This window comes from Pygoscelis adeliae, unplaced genomic scaffold (genome assembly GCF_000699105.1).
Source record: "Pygoscelis adeliae isolate BGI_AS28 unplaced genomic scaffold, ASM69910v1 Scaffold62, whole genome shotgun sequence".
NCBI classification, from domain to species: domain Eukaryota; kingdom Metazoa; phylum Chordata; class Aves; order Sphenisciformes; family Spheniscidae; genus Pygoscelis; species Pygoscelis adeliae.
In genome coordinates, this window is record NW_008824401.1 from 7,967,090 (window position 1) to 7,983,935 (window position 16,846).

General features: G+C 38.7%; 1 protein-coding gene across 3 annotated transcripts in view; it reads left to right on the forward strand.

Annotated features, from left to right (window-relative positions):
• Positions 1 to 16,846, forward strand: part of HEATR3 (HEAT repeat containing 3) — a 20,363-nt gene that overhangs the window by 1,015 nt on the left and 2,502 nt on the right. For 2 of the 3 annotated variants that reach the window (XM_009320302.1, XM_009320301.1), the window contains exons 2-12: positions 1,220 to 1,392; positions 2,190 to 2,277; positions 3,512 to 3,624; positions 5,444 to 5,553; positions 6,320 to 6,460; positions 7,821 to 8,104; positions 8,827 to 8,917; positions 11,927 to 12,084; positions 13,102 to 13,184; positions 13,439 to 13,575; positions 15,966 to 16,054. In XM_009320302.1, coding sequence (XP_009318577.1) covers positions 1,346 to 1,392; positions 2,190 to 2,277; positions 3,512 to 3,624; positions 5,444 to 5,553; positions 6,320 to 6,460; positions 7,821 to 8,104; positions 8,827 to 8,917; positions 11,927 to 12,084; positions 13,102 to 13,184; positions 13,439 to 13,575; positions 15,966 to 16,054 — 1,341 coding nt within the window. In that variant the 5' untranslated portion in view covers positions 1,220 to 1,345. Of the gene's footprint in view, positions 1 to 1,219; positions 1,393 to 2,188; positions 2,278 to 3,511; positions 3,625 to 5,443; positions 5,554 to 6,319; positions 6,461 to 7,820; positions 8,105 to 8,826; positions 8,918 to 11,926; positions 12,085 to 13,101; positions 13,185 to 13,438; positions 13,576 to 15,965; positions 16,055 to 16,846 lie in introns of those variants that run through there. The other variant, XM_009320303.1, reaches the window with a different exon arrangement.

Below are 16,846 nucleotides of genomic sequence, written 5' to 3' on the forward strand. Positions count from 1 at the left end.
TGGGCAGGGAGGGCGGCGGCTGCTGCCGCTCTCCCCTCGCCCCCGGGCCCGGCACCCCGTCCGGGCTCTCGTTCTCCTTCCTGTCCGGTTCAGAGGGGCTGGGGCAGGGCGGGAGGCTGCTGTGTGCCCCTCGTCCCAGGAAGCGCTTTGAAGCAGTTCTTGCAGCGCTTGGGCTCGGTCTGCCCGACTGGAGAGTTTTCCTACAGGTAGCCAGAGCGATGAGTCCAAGAGCCACGTGTAAGAAATAACCGATAGAAAATGCTGAAAAAGACTGAGTTTGGCCACGTTCCTGGTTTTGGCTTAAGTATTACAGATGAAAACTAGTTTTAAACCTCCTACTGCGCATGCGACTTCAGAATCAAGTAAAAATCTGTGTTCCTTTAAGTAAATAAATTCTCTTTGTTCACTTCACCTAACTGAACTCATTGAACAAATCACTGCTTGATTATTCTTCTGGACTAACCTATTCAGTCTTTAAAAAAAAAAAAAAAGTTAAAAAAAAAAAGAATGTACAGGTGAGGATGAACTGAAAGACCTCTGTCAGTTTCAGTGAGGCAAGATCTGATGTACCACTCTTTTCCACTCTGCTCTTCAGCAGACGTTTATCTTTTCCGTTAGGTTTTCAACAAACTCCCTGACCTTCCAGGATAGGCATTTCTGCTGTTGTATTATTTTTATGGTTTGCAGTTCTTGCATCTCACCTAAACCTCTGTTACAGCACAAGTCAGTGTCATCTGGTGGATGCAGAGAACGCTTGCTCCTTGTCTTTAAGCAGATGGTTTTAGTCTAAAGGCTATCATGTTTTTGTATTTTTTGATTCTTCAGTTTTTCTGAAGAATATGGTGGCATATGTTATGTCTGTTATACTTGATGGTATTTTTTCCTCTGCTTTTGTCCATTTTTTTTTAAACGTGGTAATTTAAAGTAGATAAGAGGTCTCACCAGTGCCAGGTAGCATCAAATCTGTGTCTGAACTATGTTTCTCTTGTTAAACACCCAGAATAGTATTTATCTAGTCATATAGTTTACACACATAAGCCGGGCAAAGATTTATAAACTTCCATGGAAGTTAAAAGCTCTTGATTCCATTCAGGAGCGGTAAAACAGGAGCTACAGTGCTGGGCCTGCAAATCAAAAGGCAGATCAGTCTTTTCACTCAATAAAAACTTGCAGCTACCTTTTCCTTCGCTCCTAATCTGCCCTGTCTGTGTCTCCCCAGCTGCAGCATCCAAGTGCTGAAGTGAGAGAGTATGCCTGTGCCAGTATTTCCAAGCTGTTGCAGCAGAAGCATGTAATCCCAGCCTTTCTGCAGAGAGATGTTGTCCGGTGTTTAGGACCACTGTTGATGGATCACAGTTTAGCTGTTCGTGAGACAGCTGCAGGTGCTCTCCGGTAAGCAATTGTTCATATTCAGTTAGAATGAGGTACTCCTGGCATGGTAAAGAAAAGAGTGGGTTTTTGCTGTTAAAAGCCATGAATTTGAATGCCAGCCTATCTTGCTTTAACTCCGTTTTGAGCAAGTATGCCTATGTCAGTCGAAGTCCCCAAGAGAGGGGCTTTTCTTGCTCCAATAGGCTGCCATGAGACTTTAATGTCAGGAGCAGTGTTTAAGTTAGGTACTACTGTTTTATCTACTCCCAGTGGAATGCGCTGCTTTCCATCCTTATGTTAAGGAAAAAAATCAACAGTCGTATGAAGAAGTATAGAGAACTTGAATGCTGTTAGTATGGCATTTTGTGTCTTGATAACACTGTAGGAGCAGTGGGTTAGTTAGAGAATGCACACAGATGGCTTTTTGAGAAACTTGTAAATATTGAACAGCATCATTTTGAGTTGGTTTTCTACGGTCAGACCTACAGCTTGCTTTATTTGTACAAAATGTAATGCTAATAGTTGTTAACATTCATGTTGTATCTTACACTGAGTAATACCTGACAGAAGTCATGTTTTAGTACAGATAAGCTTTCTAGTTAGGCTAGAAAGCAAGTGAAATTTTTTTTTTTTCCCTAACAGCAAAGTTACTCTCTTTTATGTTAGGAAGGTAGAAGACTAAAGTTATTGATGAAGCAGATGGATTTTAAAACAAAAAGTACCATAACCTTTAGAGAAGAATAACGAATGCACGGGTTTTTTTGAAACGTTCCTGGAAGGTATTGTATCTGATCCAAAGCATTTATTTTTTTTCCCAGAAATCTGAGTGCTTGTGGAGGATTTGAAGTCTGTGATGACATGGTGACAAAAGACATCATGACACCCCTTGTCGCACTTCTGAAGGAGGTGTGTTTATTTTTATTCTGATTTTAAAACTGATTTAGCCATTGAATTATCCCATTTTCAAAAATAGTTCAATTTTTGTAGCTATTATCAAGATAGCTATATCAGCTGTATGTATCAGCTATATCAGATAGCTATTACCAAGATAGCTATATGCAAGAAGAAATTTTTTATGCTGAGGGTGGTGAAGCACTGGCACAGGTTGCCTCGAGAGGTGGTGGATGCCCCATCCCTGGAAACATTCCAGGTCAGGTTGGGCGGGGCTCTGAGCAACCTGATCTAGTTGAAGATGTCCCTGCCCACGGCAGGGGGGTTGGACTAGGTGACCTTTAGAGGTCCCTTCCAACCCAAACTATTCTATGATTCTAAGATAAGATACTTGAAAAATCTTTTAAAATAATGTTTCAGTAGGTTTAATAGTACAAAAATTATTCCAGAGATTTCAAATCACTTTCTTCTGCCTCCTGCCCTGCTAACTTGGGTCCGTGGTGAGGTTTGCTGCCTAGGATGATTTTTACATAAACAGTCTGGAGATTTTGGGTCTGGAGTGTCAGTCAAGACAAGTCTATTTTGTCAGTCAAGATCCAGATCCAACATTTATGTTGCAACATCATTCTAGTGAGGTTTTTTGGTAAACAGTTTTTTCTAAATGAAAGCTTGGGTTTACAGTTAGGTAGTTACTGCTATTGTAGAATAATCTGTACTGAATACCTATTCTTTGTTTGGTCCAGGTGTTGCAGTGCAGTTTGGAAATTGCATTGAATTCTGTCACGTGCTGTCTTTGTATGAGCAGCCTTGAGCAATACCATCATTTTCTGTATGTTTCTTCCCCATTTTAAAATATGGGTAATAGCATTATTGCAAAGCACAGCAAGATATTAGCTGAATTAATCTTTGTGATTAGAAAGAACTGTTCAAAATTGCATATGGACTGTATTAGCAAGAAACATCATTTCAGGTTCTAAAATTGCTAAGTATTTCTTCATAAAAAAAATGCTTCTGAAGACTACTGAATGCAAAGCAAGTACTGTAAGAGTCTTTCTACAAGAGAAAAAAAATTGTCAATTATTCAATTCTATTGTGGCCCAGTTTTCATAGAGAATAGGAAACTAGTCAGGTTTTCTGGTAATAAACACTTCATGAGAGAGCTCTCCTTTCACTCTGCTGCTAATGTTTTAAGTTTTTGCTTTTCTTGGCTTGTTTGATTCCCAACCCTGGTCCTCTTGTTTGGTTGTAGTGTAGCACTGGACTAGATGCTAACCAGCTGTCTCCAAAGAAATGCAGAGAGATGAACAAAAATTATATTGAAGACATAGCCAATGAGGCTATTAATTTGCTGTGGAATGTATGGTAAGTGCTGTGTAAACACTGGCCTCTTAGAAGAGCTAAATTAACTTGTTCCTGAAAAAGAGCATGGTAATTGAGGCAGAAAAGAAATGACTGTCCTTGCATGGGAAGATGTATTCAGTTGCTGATTCTGATTATGTTGTTCCTACGTGTGCCTTGCTTAATAAATGGCAAGCCCTCATCTGATCTGAAATACAAGTTTATCTTCTACCATAAATTACTTTTGTAAGTGAAGGATTCTAAACGTGCACAAAATTGGTCATTAGTTTTAGGAGAGTGACAATTTTTTTTTTTTCTATTGGCTGTTCATCCTAAGTTCTGATAGTGTTTTCTGAACGTGTTCTGTCATAGTCTCCTGTACAGTTTGGGTTGTGAGGTCTTGCATGCAGTACCTGTAGATCCTTATCGTGATATGGGAGATGGAGAAAATTAAATTCTGATCAGTGGACTCCAGTGCTCTGGGAATATGAGGAGTTTTTGTACTACTTCCTCCCTCTGCAGATTATTAAAAAAATCCCCAAAGTTAACACTAAATGTTTGGATAAACTATGCCTTAGTGGCTGAGGCATTGATAGAAATCTACTTAATTATGTGGGAAAGAATGAGAATTGTTCAATTAGTAGTTTACATTGGAACCACCAGGTGAAGGAAGAGAAATGGCAACACTATTAATACAGAAATGGCTATAAACATTGAAGTGATACAAACCTGTTCTGAAAGTTCTCCTTGGATTTTGTGTTGTTTCTCTTCGTTTTGTAACAGCTCCACGTCATTATACGCTTTGGTCCATACGGAATTTTGTTTTGTACTGTACAGTATTTCAGTGGAGCTGCCTGTATGTCTGTATGGTATGGCTGCTGGCTTGAGGCCTTATTTGTAAATTGTTTTTTTTTTTTTAGGGATTGGAATCTAGAACAGTGCAGAAACTGCTTGCTCAGCACCTTACACAGAATACATGACCCTTTGTAACTCTGACTCAACAATGTTTTCTGTTCATTTTTTTAAATTGTTTTTGTAGACATAAGTGCTTTGGAAGAGGAACTATAATCATTAAGTGTGCTATAAATCACTTCTGTGTTGTGAACTTTGTGGCAATGACCGTGAACTGCTGACTTCGTTGCTAAGTTTGGTACTGATAAAATTGGGGCTGGCATTGATGCTGAGACGTAATATTTTCAAAAGTAAATTTTTGAAGACCCTTGTAGCTAGTTAGGTCCCATGCTTTTTTAGTTTGAATTTGTCTTGTATCAATATATTAGTGTAAAAATGGGAATAGCTGTGAAAACTTGAAGAAACACAAATCCCACTGTTAGATAATTAAAGTAAATGTCACATTTAGCATTGATTTAGCATGGATTTCTGAATATTAGGAGCAGTCATTCTCTGGAGTAAGCAAATATTGATGTGAGAGGCAACAGCCCGCTCTGTTGTCTGTGGGTTTGTGGATGAAGCCTTCCATGGCTGCAGAAAGCCCTGGGCTGGCTTGTAGCCCGCAGCTGTAAACTGCCTTTCATGCTCTGGTTGGCTCTGTCCGCATGAGACTGTACTCAGGCTCCTAAATAAACTCCCAAATATTGTGTGTGAGGAAGCAGCTGGCAGAAGCCAGCTTTCCTCAAAGGTGTCCAGGGTATTGCAGCTTCTCTTTCTCCATTTTATATAGAGTTGATCATAACCTCGATAACAAAGGGTAGCTCTTTGACTAATGTGTAATGCTTAGGTAGGTTTTTAAAATGTGAGTTATAGTGAGTACATGTTACTTAAAATGTTGTTACAGTAATTTTTTCCTGGTAAAAGTGTTTTATTACTCTTTCTTATGCATTAGTGAATGCAACAATACCGCAGTATCCATATTCAATAAAGAAGGATGTCTGGAGGCTGTGTTACATTACGTGAAAAAATTTTCCACAAATGTGGATCTGGCTATTTCAGTAGGTAAGTGGTAAAAAGACAAGATAAGGATTTAAAGATTTTTTTTTTTCTTTACTATATGAATGTGACACTGATGTCACATCCATTGCATAATGCATCTGCCTTAGCGTTACTTAAACTTTACACTGAATGTAAGATTTGAAATTCCTTCCTGAACAGCACATCATTCAGAAGTTGACATCTGTTGTGCTTGTTTTCAGTCCAAAGGAGAATAGCTTATTGGTGGTTACATGGGAGGAAAAGTTTTGTGGAAAGCAAGCTCTGGATGGAGGCTGTGTTTTTCATTTTGTTTTTTGGTTTTGGTAATGAAGGGTTTAATTTGTAGAGCAAAGGATGTAGTCCATCTAAAAAAAAACCCAAACAACTCCTACCACTTTCAACGTGTTTTTATTAGTAGTATAGTTACTACAGTCTTATAATGGTCTTACAAGTTATGTGCTCGCAACATTTTTCGATGTTTTCTGTAGTCAGTATACAATGGAGAAATTGAATTTTGAGTAGCTGAAATTAATACGGCTAGTCCCATGTCTGATGTGGTAGTGTCCTCACCTGTTTTATGTACAGGTTTGCCAGAGAATGTCTTTTAATCTAAAACACAGTTTGTGAAGGACAGTGTCATACCATTACAACATGATGCTGCCTGAAATGTTTTTCCCCTGTGTCTGTTTCATTACTCCAGCTTTCAGGAAGATAATGCTTTCTCATTAGGAGAGTGAAAGCTACTATTGGGTTTGTTAATTATCTTTGTTGTTGTTGTTGTTTGCTGCAGCAAACTGCTTGCAGGCAGTGACAGAAGATAATCCAGATCTTCTTTCTTCATTCAATGCTTATGCACAACAAGTGTTGGAAACCGTGATGTTGTGTCCAGAGAGCACAATGAAGCATATCCTTCTGAGAACACTGATAGCAGGTACGATGCTCGAGGGCATTCGTTGCTTTGTGATGGAGAGCATGGCAGGTAAAGGAGGGTGGGAAGGTGTGCTGGTTTTGGCTGGGGTAGAGTTAATTTTCTTCATAGTAGCTAGCATGGGGCTCTGTTTTGGAGTTGTGCTGGAAACAGTGTTGATAATAGAGGGAGGTTTTCGTTACTGCTGAGCAGTGCTTACACAGAGTCGAGGCCTTTTCTGCTCCTCACCCCACCCCACCAGCGAGCAGGCTGGGGGTGCACAAGGGGTTGGGAGGGGACACAGCCGGGACAGCCGACCCCAACTGACCAAAGGGATATCCCACACCATATGACGTCATGCTCAGCGTATAAAGCTGGGGGAAGAAGAAGGAAGGGGGGGACGTTCGGAGTGATGACGTTTGTCTTCCCAAGTCACCGTTGTGTGTGATGGAGCCCTGCTTTCCTGGAGATGGCTGAACACCTGCCTGCCCGTGGGAAGGAGTGAATGAATTCCTTGTTTTGCTTTGCTTGTGTGCGCGGCTTTTGGTTTATCTATTAAACTGTCTTTATCTGAACCCACGAGTTCTCTCACTTTTACCCTTCTGATTATCTCCCCCACCCCACCGGGGGGGAGTGAGCGAGCGGCTGTGTGGGGCTTAGTTGCCGGCTGGGGTTAAACCATGACAAAAGGACAGAAGGCTTAGTATTCTCTGCTATAGTCTGGACATCCGATCGTCAAAGCCTGTATAGATGGTTCATGGGGTTATTTATGCCTCTTGGGATTGTGTTTTGGAGTAACCAAATATTTGCAACTAGTTTTAAAACTGTCTTAAATGCTTGATGCTGAATTCAGTACCTGCTCAGTGTGAGAACCCTTTTTAACTGTTCATTGGTTTTCAACAGTGAAATGAGTCAGTAAGTAGTACAGGAATTTTTTTGATCTTAATAGGCATAGGTTTTTACCTCAGATTCTCTACCTTGCATTCTTCTTTCCACCTCAAATGCTCAACCATGGTGATTTTTGATACTGGAGTGTAATAAATAAGTTTAATTTGAGAATCCTTAGAAAATGGTTATCTCATGTAGATTTGCTATCACAGGTAAAAAGTGTCACCAAGATTGCTCCGCATAAATATTCTGTGTATCCTTACATGCTGAAATTTACTTAAGCTTAAGATGTGGGCATAGCATAGTTACTACAGATTAGTATATGAAATACTAAACAAAAAATAACTCTGTAGAGAAAAGACTTGAACATTCGTACTGAAATATAAGCACTGAGTATTTTAACTAGTGGAGGCTGTGTCCTTACAAAATATATGGCTATTACAGAGCTGGGAGTTGAGTATTTTAACAGACTTATATTTCAACTATCTCATTTTAGGCACCTTCTGGAATATCAAGGATACCATTCCACCAGGCAGCCTGGGAAGCATGGTTAATGCAATCCTGAAGATTTTTTCAGAATCATTAGCAATAGATGCTGGTGAAACAATTATTCGTATGACTGAAGCTGAAAAAAACAGGCTAAAACTTGCTGCGGAGGCAGAAACTGAGGAAAACATGAATGATGTTGCAGACAGCCGTGTTTTGACTGAAGATGATGACATGGAAGAAATACCAAAAGGAAAAGTGAGAAGAGAAAATGACATTTCAGACCTACTTCCAGTAAGTGTGGCTGGCTGGCTCGCTCTCGGAGAGCTGAGTGCATTTGGCTGAGCATCTGACTGGTCTTGACTGAACGTTAGCCCAGAGTAGCTACCTACTAGTGTTACTAATCCTAACTCCCAAATGGCTTGACTATTTTAGCTAAAACTTCAAAACTGAGCATGGAGAATTCAGCTCAACTTGTTCAAATGTGAGCAAGTTGCATGGCACATCAGGAAAGCGCATTTCCTTTCTTTCCCTCTAGTGGAAGGTATAGGCTTATCTGACACTTCTCCCTGTAGCTACTGCAGGAAGTTCTGATCTCCGCGTAAGGCGAGTGAGACTTTTAATGGTTGTAACCATTCAGTTGTGAGTGGAGATGGCACAGACGTTAATGAATGCATTCACTATTGCGTACATGAAACGAGTAACAGAAATAAATGTTTCTGTTAGGGCTTTAGCTAACATTAGGTAATCTTTTCTGTTACAACTTTAGTGCAGGTGGTGTTTCTTAGAGGTAAAATTTGTTCTTTCTTAGAGGTAAAATTTGTTCTGAAGCATCCAGCAGAAAGATGATAGGTTTTGTTAGCCTCTTGGTTTTGTTTGCCTTTTTTTTTTTTTATGGGGAGGGATGAGAAGAGGAAATGTCTGGATTGTACTTTTAACTGGCAGCCTGGGTACTTTAAATTGTGCTGAAATGTTGTTTTAGAAAATTAAGTTTGGTTCATATTTTTCTTTTTTAGTCTGATAAGTGGGAACTGAAAGAAGTGACAGCGTTACTGATGGCTCAGCAGACTGCTCTGGAAATCATTGTTAATATGTGCTGCAGTGAAGGTTTGTAGGAATCTCTTTCATTGCAAGTGTTGTGGTCCCTGGAATAGATCATGTTTAGTTTGCTGTTTGGTGATCTTAGCTTTTAAGGGTGAATGCACATAGACTTCTTGTCCCTGATACCCTCATCTAGGGGGCAGATTGGATTGTAATTTATATTACTAATTTAAGTGTTTTTTTCCTCATTTAAATAATTTCTATCGCTTACATATTTTTTGCATGATACTACATGTGCCAACATTTAAGAACAAACAAAAAAAGCACTTGTGCCGAAGAGATATTTCTTAAAAAGTATTACAGCAAATTCTTTGTTCACTTAGAGCGTGGTCTGAGTGTTCATCTGATACAGTGTGGGTGTGAATCCTGTTGCAGGACTGGGGCATCAATTTTTTTAAAGCAGATAATCTTCTAGTTTTGATTTAGTTTTGATACTACAAATGTTGCAGAAGAAGGAGGAGAGACAGCTTTTGCATGCAAATCTGGCAGCAGTACAGATTTAGGCTGTTCAGAGTTCCACCTATGAGCTTTTTTGGAGGAGAAAGGCAGGCTGTTACTCTGGGGGGAGTAGGAAATAGATATTCTGTATCTTCTATGAGCTCTGATACTCAGTTTTGATTGCTTTTCTCTAAATCTTCAGAAAAATAAATGATTCTCAGATTCTGTTTAAAAACAAACAAAACCCCCAAAACTCAAAAAACTCCTCCAAAACCTAGAAATTGTAATTGCTAGTACAGTTCATGAGCCTGATGCAAAAGTAATTGTGTAGGAGATAACTTTCTAAGTAAATCTTTCAGGTTTTAATAAAATCCGCCGTAATACCCAGATATTCCCAATGGTGATTTTTTTTTTCTCTTACAGCGCAAGGAAATTCTGCACCTAGTATATGAAGTTCATTTCATAACTGCATTTCTCATCTAATGAGCTGTAATTCATAAGCTCTCCCCTTTAATTGGAAAATCTCTTGTGGATAAGCTGCATATTCTGCCATTCACTCAGTGTAATGTAAGGTTGATTGTGTTGTATTTCACTACAGTACTTTACCCATTCATGGGCAGACAGAAAAATAGTCTGTAGAAATTAAGAGGAATCCAGAGGCAGCTGTTCATTTAATTTTCAAGTTATTTGAGGACTAAAATAGCTCTAGCCATTATGCTGAGTTCATAGAAACACTCAGCTTGCCTCAGAACTGAGGGAAACGACCAGGCTGGCAAGAGATGTGTTTTACTGAACACTGGCTTGCGTTTGGAAGAAGGAGAGTGCTCTTCCCTTAACAGGGACATGGGAAGGCATCCAGGAGACTCCAGCATTGCTATCCAGTCTGTAGTTCATAGGTTACCAGTGCTAGTTGAGATGGGATTGCCATTAGAAATGCTTCTGTATTTCCAAGAACGTTACAAGAAACCTGATCTTAGTTATGGACTAATGTTCCAGAATCCGGTTCCTGCTCTGCCCTGGTCACTCACTGTGAACATATGATGACTGTTGTCTTTGTTGTTGCTGAATTGCATGGTCAGCTCATATAGTTGTAATTTAATTTTCAAAGGAGATTTTTGGTTTTGCTTTTTAAAGATGCAGATGGAATTTTTTTAGAAGAGGCAAGAGACTGACTGAAAGGGGGATGTCTGCTTTGTTTTCACGCTTGTTGCTACTGTGGGTTAGTAAAGCATAAAAGACAACTGTTTTCTCATGCAAAGGCTATTAACACTAGCATATTGTGGCTGTAGAATTAATTAGATATTACCATAAGCAAAAGAAGATGCCTGTGTGATCAAGTTGCCACAGCCTGATGAGTTACTTTGCACCAGATAAACAGTTGTCATCACCTTCAGATAAATTCTTAAGCTGCTGCATAGTGCAGGTGAAATGCATTCATTTAGACCTTTCTTGCTGTATTTTAAATGAATGAATTTATCTTTTGCCACAGAAAAAGTGCATGGCTGTTACCACAGTTACTACAGTACCTGGATCTCATGTGAATCTGTGTTGTCAGACAAAATTACTTGAGGCTGAATATGATATTTTTTCGTCACAGTAGTTAAATATCCTGACCTATGTACGCAGGCAGAGCTTTCACCTGTCAGTGAGGAGGATCAGTCCAACCTGTAGACTTAGGACTTGCGTAAACACCAGTGTCACACCAGTTAAAATGTAACCAGGTTTAAAACAACTATAGATAAATCAGTGTAAACCCTGTGGACGTAGATATATCAGTTTAAATATAAATGATAGACTTAGCTTGTGCTTGTCAGACCAAGTCCACCTTAAGCCACGGACAGATCATTCACTTTACAGTAGCTGTGCCCGTTGGTAACACTACCTCAACCCCTCTCGCCATGTTTGCCCTTACAGATCCGCTAGTAGAGTAAATCATGTAAGTATAAACCTAGTTTAATTTACGTAAAATATGTTGCCTGAGATGGCTAACAGAGATGATCTGGCTTGCTTTGGCTTGTTTTGGTGTTGTCATTGCCTTTCAACTGGCCTTGCTGTGGAGACGGTAACATCTTCATCCAGCCCGGTTACTGCCCAGTCAGAGGACATCTGTCTGTGGCTTCAGTGTTGTCAGAGAAAACAGTTGCCTTAAACTGATAGCAGTTAGTAAACAAGTTAAGTTAAACTGGTGTATTTGCATGCTTGAATCGACCTCAAAAAGTAAAATGGTACAATCCAAGTTAAAATCCTAGTAAATGCTTTATGAAATATTTCTTCTCTACCTTTTTTGATATCTTTAAGTGAAGTGTAGTTAATATCAGAGAAGGAAGTACCCATGTATGAAGAACCTCTCTCATAAGAATACTTTTACCTGAGTGAATAGAAAATAGATATTTTTTTAAAATAAAACAATTTAAACAAAAGTAGTACAATATATAGAACTGTGGCTTAATGGCGCTTGGTCTGTGTGGACTTCATTAGAGCCCAAAGACTCCTAAACCAAGAGCTGGAGCCAAGTTTAATTGGGAAGTAGGATACCTATTGCATAAGTGACGTTACAAGTCTGTCTTCTGTTCTCAGATCCCTCTGATGACGAATGGGAAGAACTCTCCAGCAGTGATGAAAGCGACTTGTTTATGGAAAACTCATACAATGAGGGCGGTGGGCTGCTAATGTCACCTCTGTGCCTCTCTGATGAGGTTAACTCAGCGTTTCTGAACAACCTCATTCCAAAGAAGGTATTGTCTTTTATTTTATTTCCAATACGTGGTACAGTCTTTCCCTTGTGCCTGATTTGTATCCCAGGTTAGGCAAACAAATTATCCCAATCCATCTGGAGAAGAACATTCTTTTTAAATCAGTTTAGCTTTACTTTTTTTTGGCCTAGAGGTGGAGCATCATCACATGAGCTGTCTTGACCTAAATAATTTCTTCATGTAAGTGGGAATAAAAGGTTCATGTGTTTGAGAAATGTGGTGCACTTTTTTTTTTTCTTTTCTTAATTTGGCTTTTCCAAAGTACAAAGGTCATTCCTTGATTTGGACGTGAAAAAGATTACCTGCAAAAAGAAAGGAAACTCTGAGTAGAAGCATGACTGCCAGATTTCCATATTAGCTGAGGTGGAAGTAACGTATGTGAATGGCAACAGCCAGCACTGAAAAAGTGGGAGTTCCTCTTTCCCCCTGTTTTATACATAGTGTCTGAAGTACAATATTTGACACTAACAAGAATTCAGATGTTCTTGTTTCAGAGTTTTGCTCATTCTTATTTGGGGTTGTAAAGATGAAGTTCGTCATTTGAATCAGTTATGCTCGTTCAGCAGCGTGGTAGAATTCTGACCCAAGCCATCAAGGTGTGAGATAATTTAAGGCTTTTTGTACTTAATAGCAAGCAGTCTAAGTTTCATGGCAAGGTCTTTTAGACTTGCAGCTATCTGAAAATTCTATAGCGGAATCTGTAAGAAGAAAGATCTAAATAGAAAAGAATAGCAGAGACCTAGAAAATCACCTTTTGTTCAGTACAGTTGGATACTTAAAATATGCTATGCTAAACCCAGTGTATAATTGCACCATTTGAGTGATTGAGGAAGATTCTGGCATTTTTAGCAGGTGATACACTTGCTACCTGGAAAGCTTTGAAATACGTAGTTTGAAGTATCTGTTTGACATTAAGCTAAAATTTCAGTCTTCCCCCCAAAACACACCTTAAAAAAAAAAAAAGCTTTATTGCTTAACCTTTCTTTTTCCCCTCCCCAGATTCTTGAAAAAACTGCTTTTCCGAACAGTGTTGCTCTAGACATCTGTATGCACAATCCGTCTTGGAAACCATTAATTAAAAAGTAGGAATTTCATTGTCTCTCTTACTATTTTTCATGTATATTCAGTTGTTACAGAACTCTTAGAAGGATTGTCCATCTTTGGGTTGCTTTTAAGATCTGGACGATGGCAGATCTGATACGTGATTTTGAATAAAGAGATGCAAATGTTTGTGTAAACTGCACACCGGATCACAGCCTTATTGAATTCAAGATCCTTCTTTGTATTTCGACATCTGTTTTCAAAGAGATCTAAGTGCATTTTTTGTTTGTTTCAGACTGAATGCAGTGCAGTGTAGAGCCTTAACATGTCTTCATAGCATTTTGTTAGTGTCAGATGTGGATTGTCTTGGAGGAGTTTCAGCACTTCAGTCCCTTGCACAGCATCTCTCACAGCTAGTCTTTTCTAAAACAGGTAAGATGTAAAGGGGGCTTGCTGACCTATTTCATAAAGATATAAGGTAGCCATGTACACGTTGTCAAGTTTTAATGCCATTTTATTACTATTTTTATCCCTTTGGTTTTTCAAAATAAGGATATCAAATGTTGGAAATGTGCTGACAAAGTGGTGTATCTTGATAAGATGTGTTTATCCATATTGCATTTTGAGCAAGTGTGCTCCTAATGCAAGAATATGCTTTATGTCTGTGTGTGTGCACGCAGAAAGTCACTAAGTTAGTGGATGAATCCTGCCTTGCTGTGAGATCGGAACCGTTTGCTTGATCACATTTGTGATAATGGCAGTTTTTCATCAATCAGACAAGCCTTGAAGAAGACAGGACATTTTTGTTTTAAATGTGCAAACTAGCTTAAATGGACATGTGAAAAAAAAGGGTATCTAGCACAGTCTTTCACATCATTTTTTCTAGGAATCTTATGAAATTATGGCAAAGGTGGTGGCTGCAAAAATCTCCAGAATGTACATGCTTATTACAGTAGGAAAGATAGCAGCCACCTTGTCTCCAGGATAGGCTTTATGCATATGATTGCGTAGCTTTACTGAAAATATATTTGTAATAAGAAAATGTGCAAAGTTTTTATGACTAAATATTAAAGCTGCTTAACTTCCTGTTATGGTGCTGGTCGGTTTCAATAGAGAAGGCAATAAATTTCATTTTTCTAAAAATACTATTTTAGAATATCAGATATATCCCAGTAAACACTGTAATGTATCCACTGTAGTTCCTCCAAGGCACATTATTTCATAGAGATACTGTCATGGTTTCCCCATAGATCTGCTAGTATCAGTATCATTGGATGGTGTAGTGTAGGTATGCAGCAGTTAGCATTTCCATCTACCTCCTGTAATCTTATACATCAGATCAGCATCATTCCAGTAATACTGTTGGACCATTTATGCTATGATGTCTCTGTTACTGACACTAGAGAAGCTGAACTGAGATTACCAAAAAAAAAAAAAAAAAAAAAGTGATTCCAAGCTGATGATCTGGTTCCCTGACGGGCTGCTTCATTCAGACTATTCTGATAATCTGTTTTTGTTTTTAGGTCAGTGATGATGGCTTTTCAAAAAATAAAAGATATTCTTAGAGGCTGGAAAAGCCTGCCAATTCTCAAAATTGTCAGAAAGCATTTTTCCTAAGACAGATCTGTTGAAGTCTAGCATATTCATGGCTTTGTCATTTCTTGTCTCTTAGAAGCTTGAGAAGCTCAGTTTTCTTCCCTTCCTTCAAGCATCTTCATTTGTAGCCACAAATGCGGTGTATGTAGTTCCTATTTGCTGTAGTGTATGGTATGACACTGCATTAATGCTTGAAAATGCATCTGCCTGCAAAACACGCTTTTTTCTCGGTGTCATTAAAAGCATGTGATCAGTCTCTGGGAACATTATTACTGAGCGCGTAGTGCTTGAAAAACTAAAATACAGGAAATGAAAATAAATATGAAGACATATGCAAGGAAGCTCATATAAAATATTTGTCTCATGCTTGAAGAGCAGGACTTGCAAGATTTCGGGGTCTACATGTTATGCTTCGCAATAGTCAGTTCTTAGATGAAACTGGAGAAGTGGCTGGCTGAAGACAGAGGGTGCTAATAAATTAGTTTAATGGCCCTATTTTTTGTTAACATGCTATTTTTTTAATAGTTAAATGCTATGTAATGGAAACTGCCAGATAGAGTTGATAACATACCAACATGTGGTTAAAAGGAATTCTGTGGTTTACAGGGTGAAAAAGAGGCATAAAGATCTAGTTGCTTACATGGGAGAGGAGGAGTTATGCATGAAATAATCAAGAGTTTCTGCATCTGGAGTAGTCCAGAAAATAAGAGCACATTAGAGGAAAATAAAAAGCTTCAAGAAATGCAGAGCACGTATTGAAGATGATGGCTGGTATTGATGAATGTGTAGTTAAACAAGAATAATGCAGTGTTTGAATTGTACATTTCTGAAAGGTTATTAAACCACCAGAAAACATGCTCTTTATATGAATTGGAAAGAGTCCAGTGTTCTGGGTGTCTGACAAGCCTGCTTGGAAGACAGAAGAAAGGAGTTGAAGTATGCAGTCAGCTTCTGTAGTTAAGACGATGGCACGTAAGTGTCTTAACCAGGGATGTGCCTGAAAATGAGGACCAACTGTGGTCTAACTTCCAGATGCAATTAATACTGAATTCAAACAAATCACTATAGTTACAACCTACAAAGACCAGTTTCTGAAAATCTCGCTCTTCCTGTTTGTGGTAGTACCTGGAGGAACAATTCAGGGATTAAGGAATTTGTATTTCTTTGCTTCTCGTATCTTTCAACTTCCTGTTTAACTTTTGGCTCTGGGTTCAACTCTTTGACAGAACTCCCTACAGACACAGAATTCCTGGAAGCCATAACCAGCGCTTTGAGGGCTCTCCTACAAACAATGGCATCAAAGAACATCTCCCAGGTAAAAGCTTTCAAACTCAAATGCTCTGGTAGGTTCAAATTCATGTGAGATTGTGCTGGAAAGTTTTTGAAACAAAACCATCTAAACGAAGTGCTAAATTTCAGCAACTGTGAACACTGAAAGAACAGATTTAATAGCGTTCACTCTTTGTATTTTTCATGGGCCTTACAGGAATACTTTTTTATGTATCTTCTCCTTAACATGGAAACAGATGAAAGGTATTTCAAAACCAAAATAGCAATAAGCCACAGGTAGTATCTTTAGGAGATGGATAAAATGACAAGCATTTAGTAAACTAGCACCTAGAAATGTGGATTCTTTATTTCCTGATGTCATCTAGTTGAAGCTGGTTGTCCTTCTAGAATCTTGGCTGGACATGAATTGGGGAGCTAGATATCGGAATGAACCATAGTAGTTTGTTATACAAGACGTAATACTAAGTGGTCTGCTGGTCCTTTCTGCCTTTAAACTGAAAAATGAGCTTCTGTACTATAAGTTGTAATGAGTTGGAAATAGTTATTGAGCTAGATAAGTTTGTGAAAATCCCTTTGGGCTCAGAACTTTTTCCTTTAGCTTCATGACAGCCTTGGTTATGTTCTGGAAGAAACACCTTAAAAAGCTGAAAAGGAGAGTTTAACTGTTTTCTTGCTGCTTACATTTTCAGAATTCATGTAGTTTTCATAATAGAGGACTCTGTTTCTCTGTTATAAATTTGCCTGTGTTCTGTAAAAGCAAATGATCCAAATGTCACATTTGAGAATTTCCATGAAAATGTAACTATGTCTATCTTGT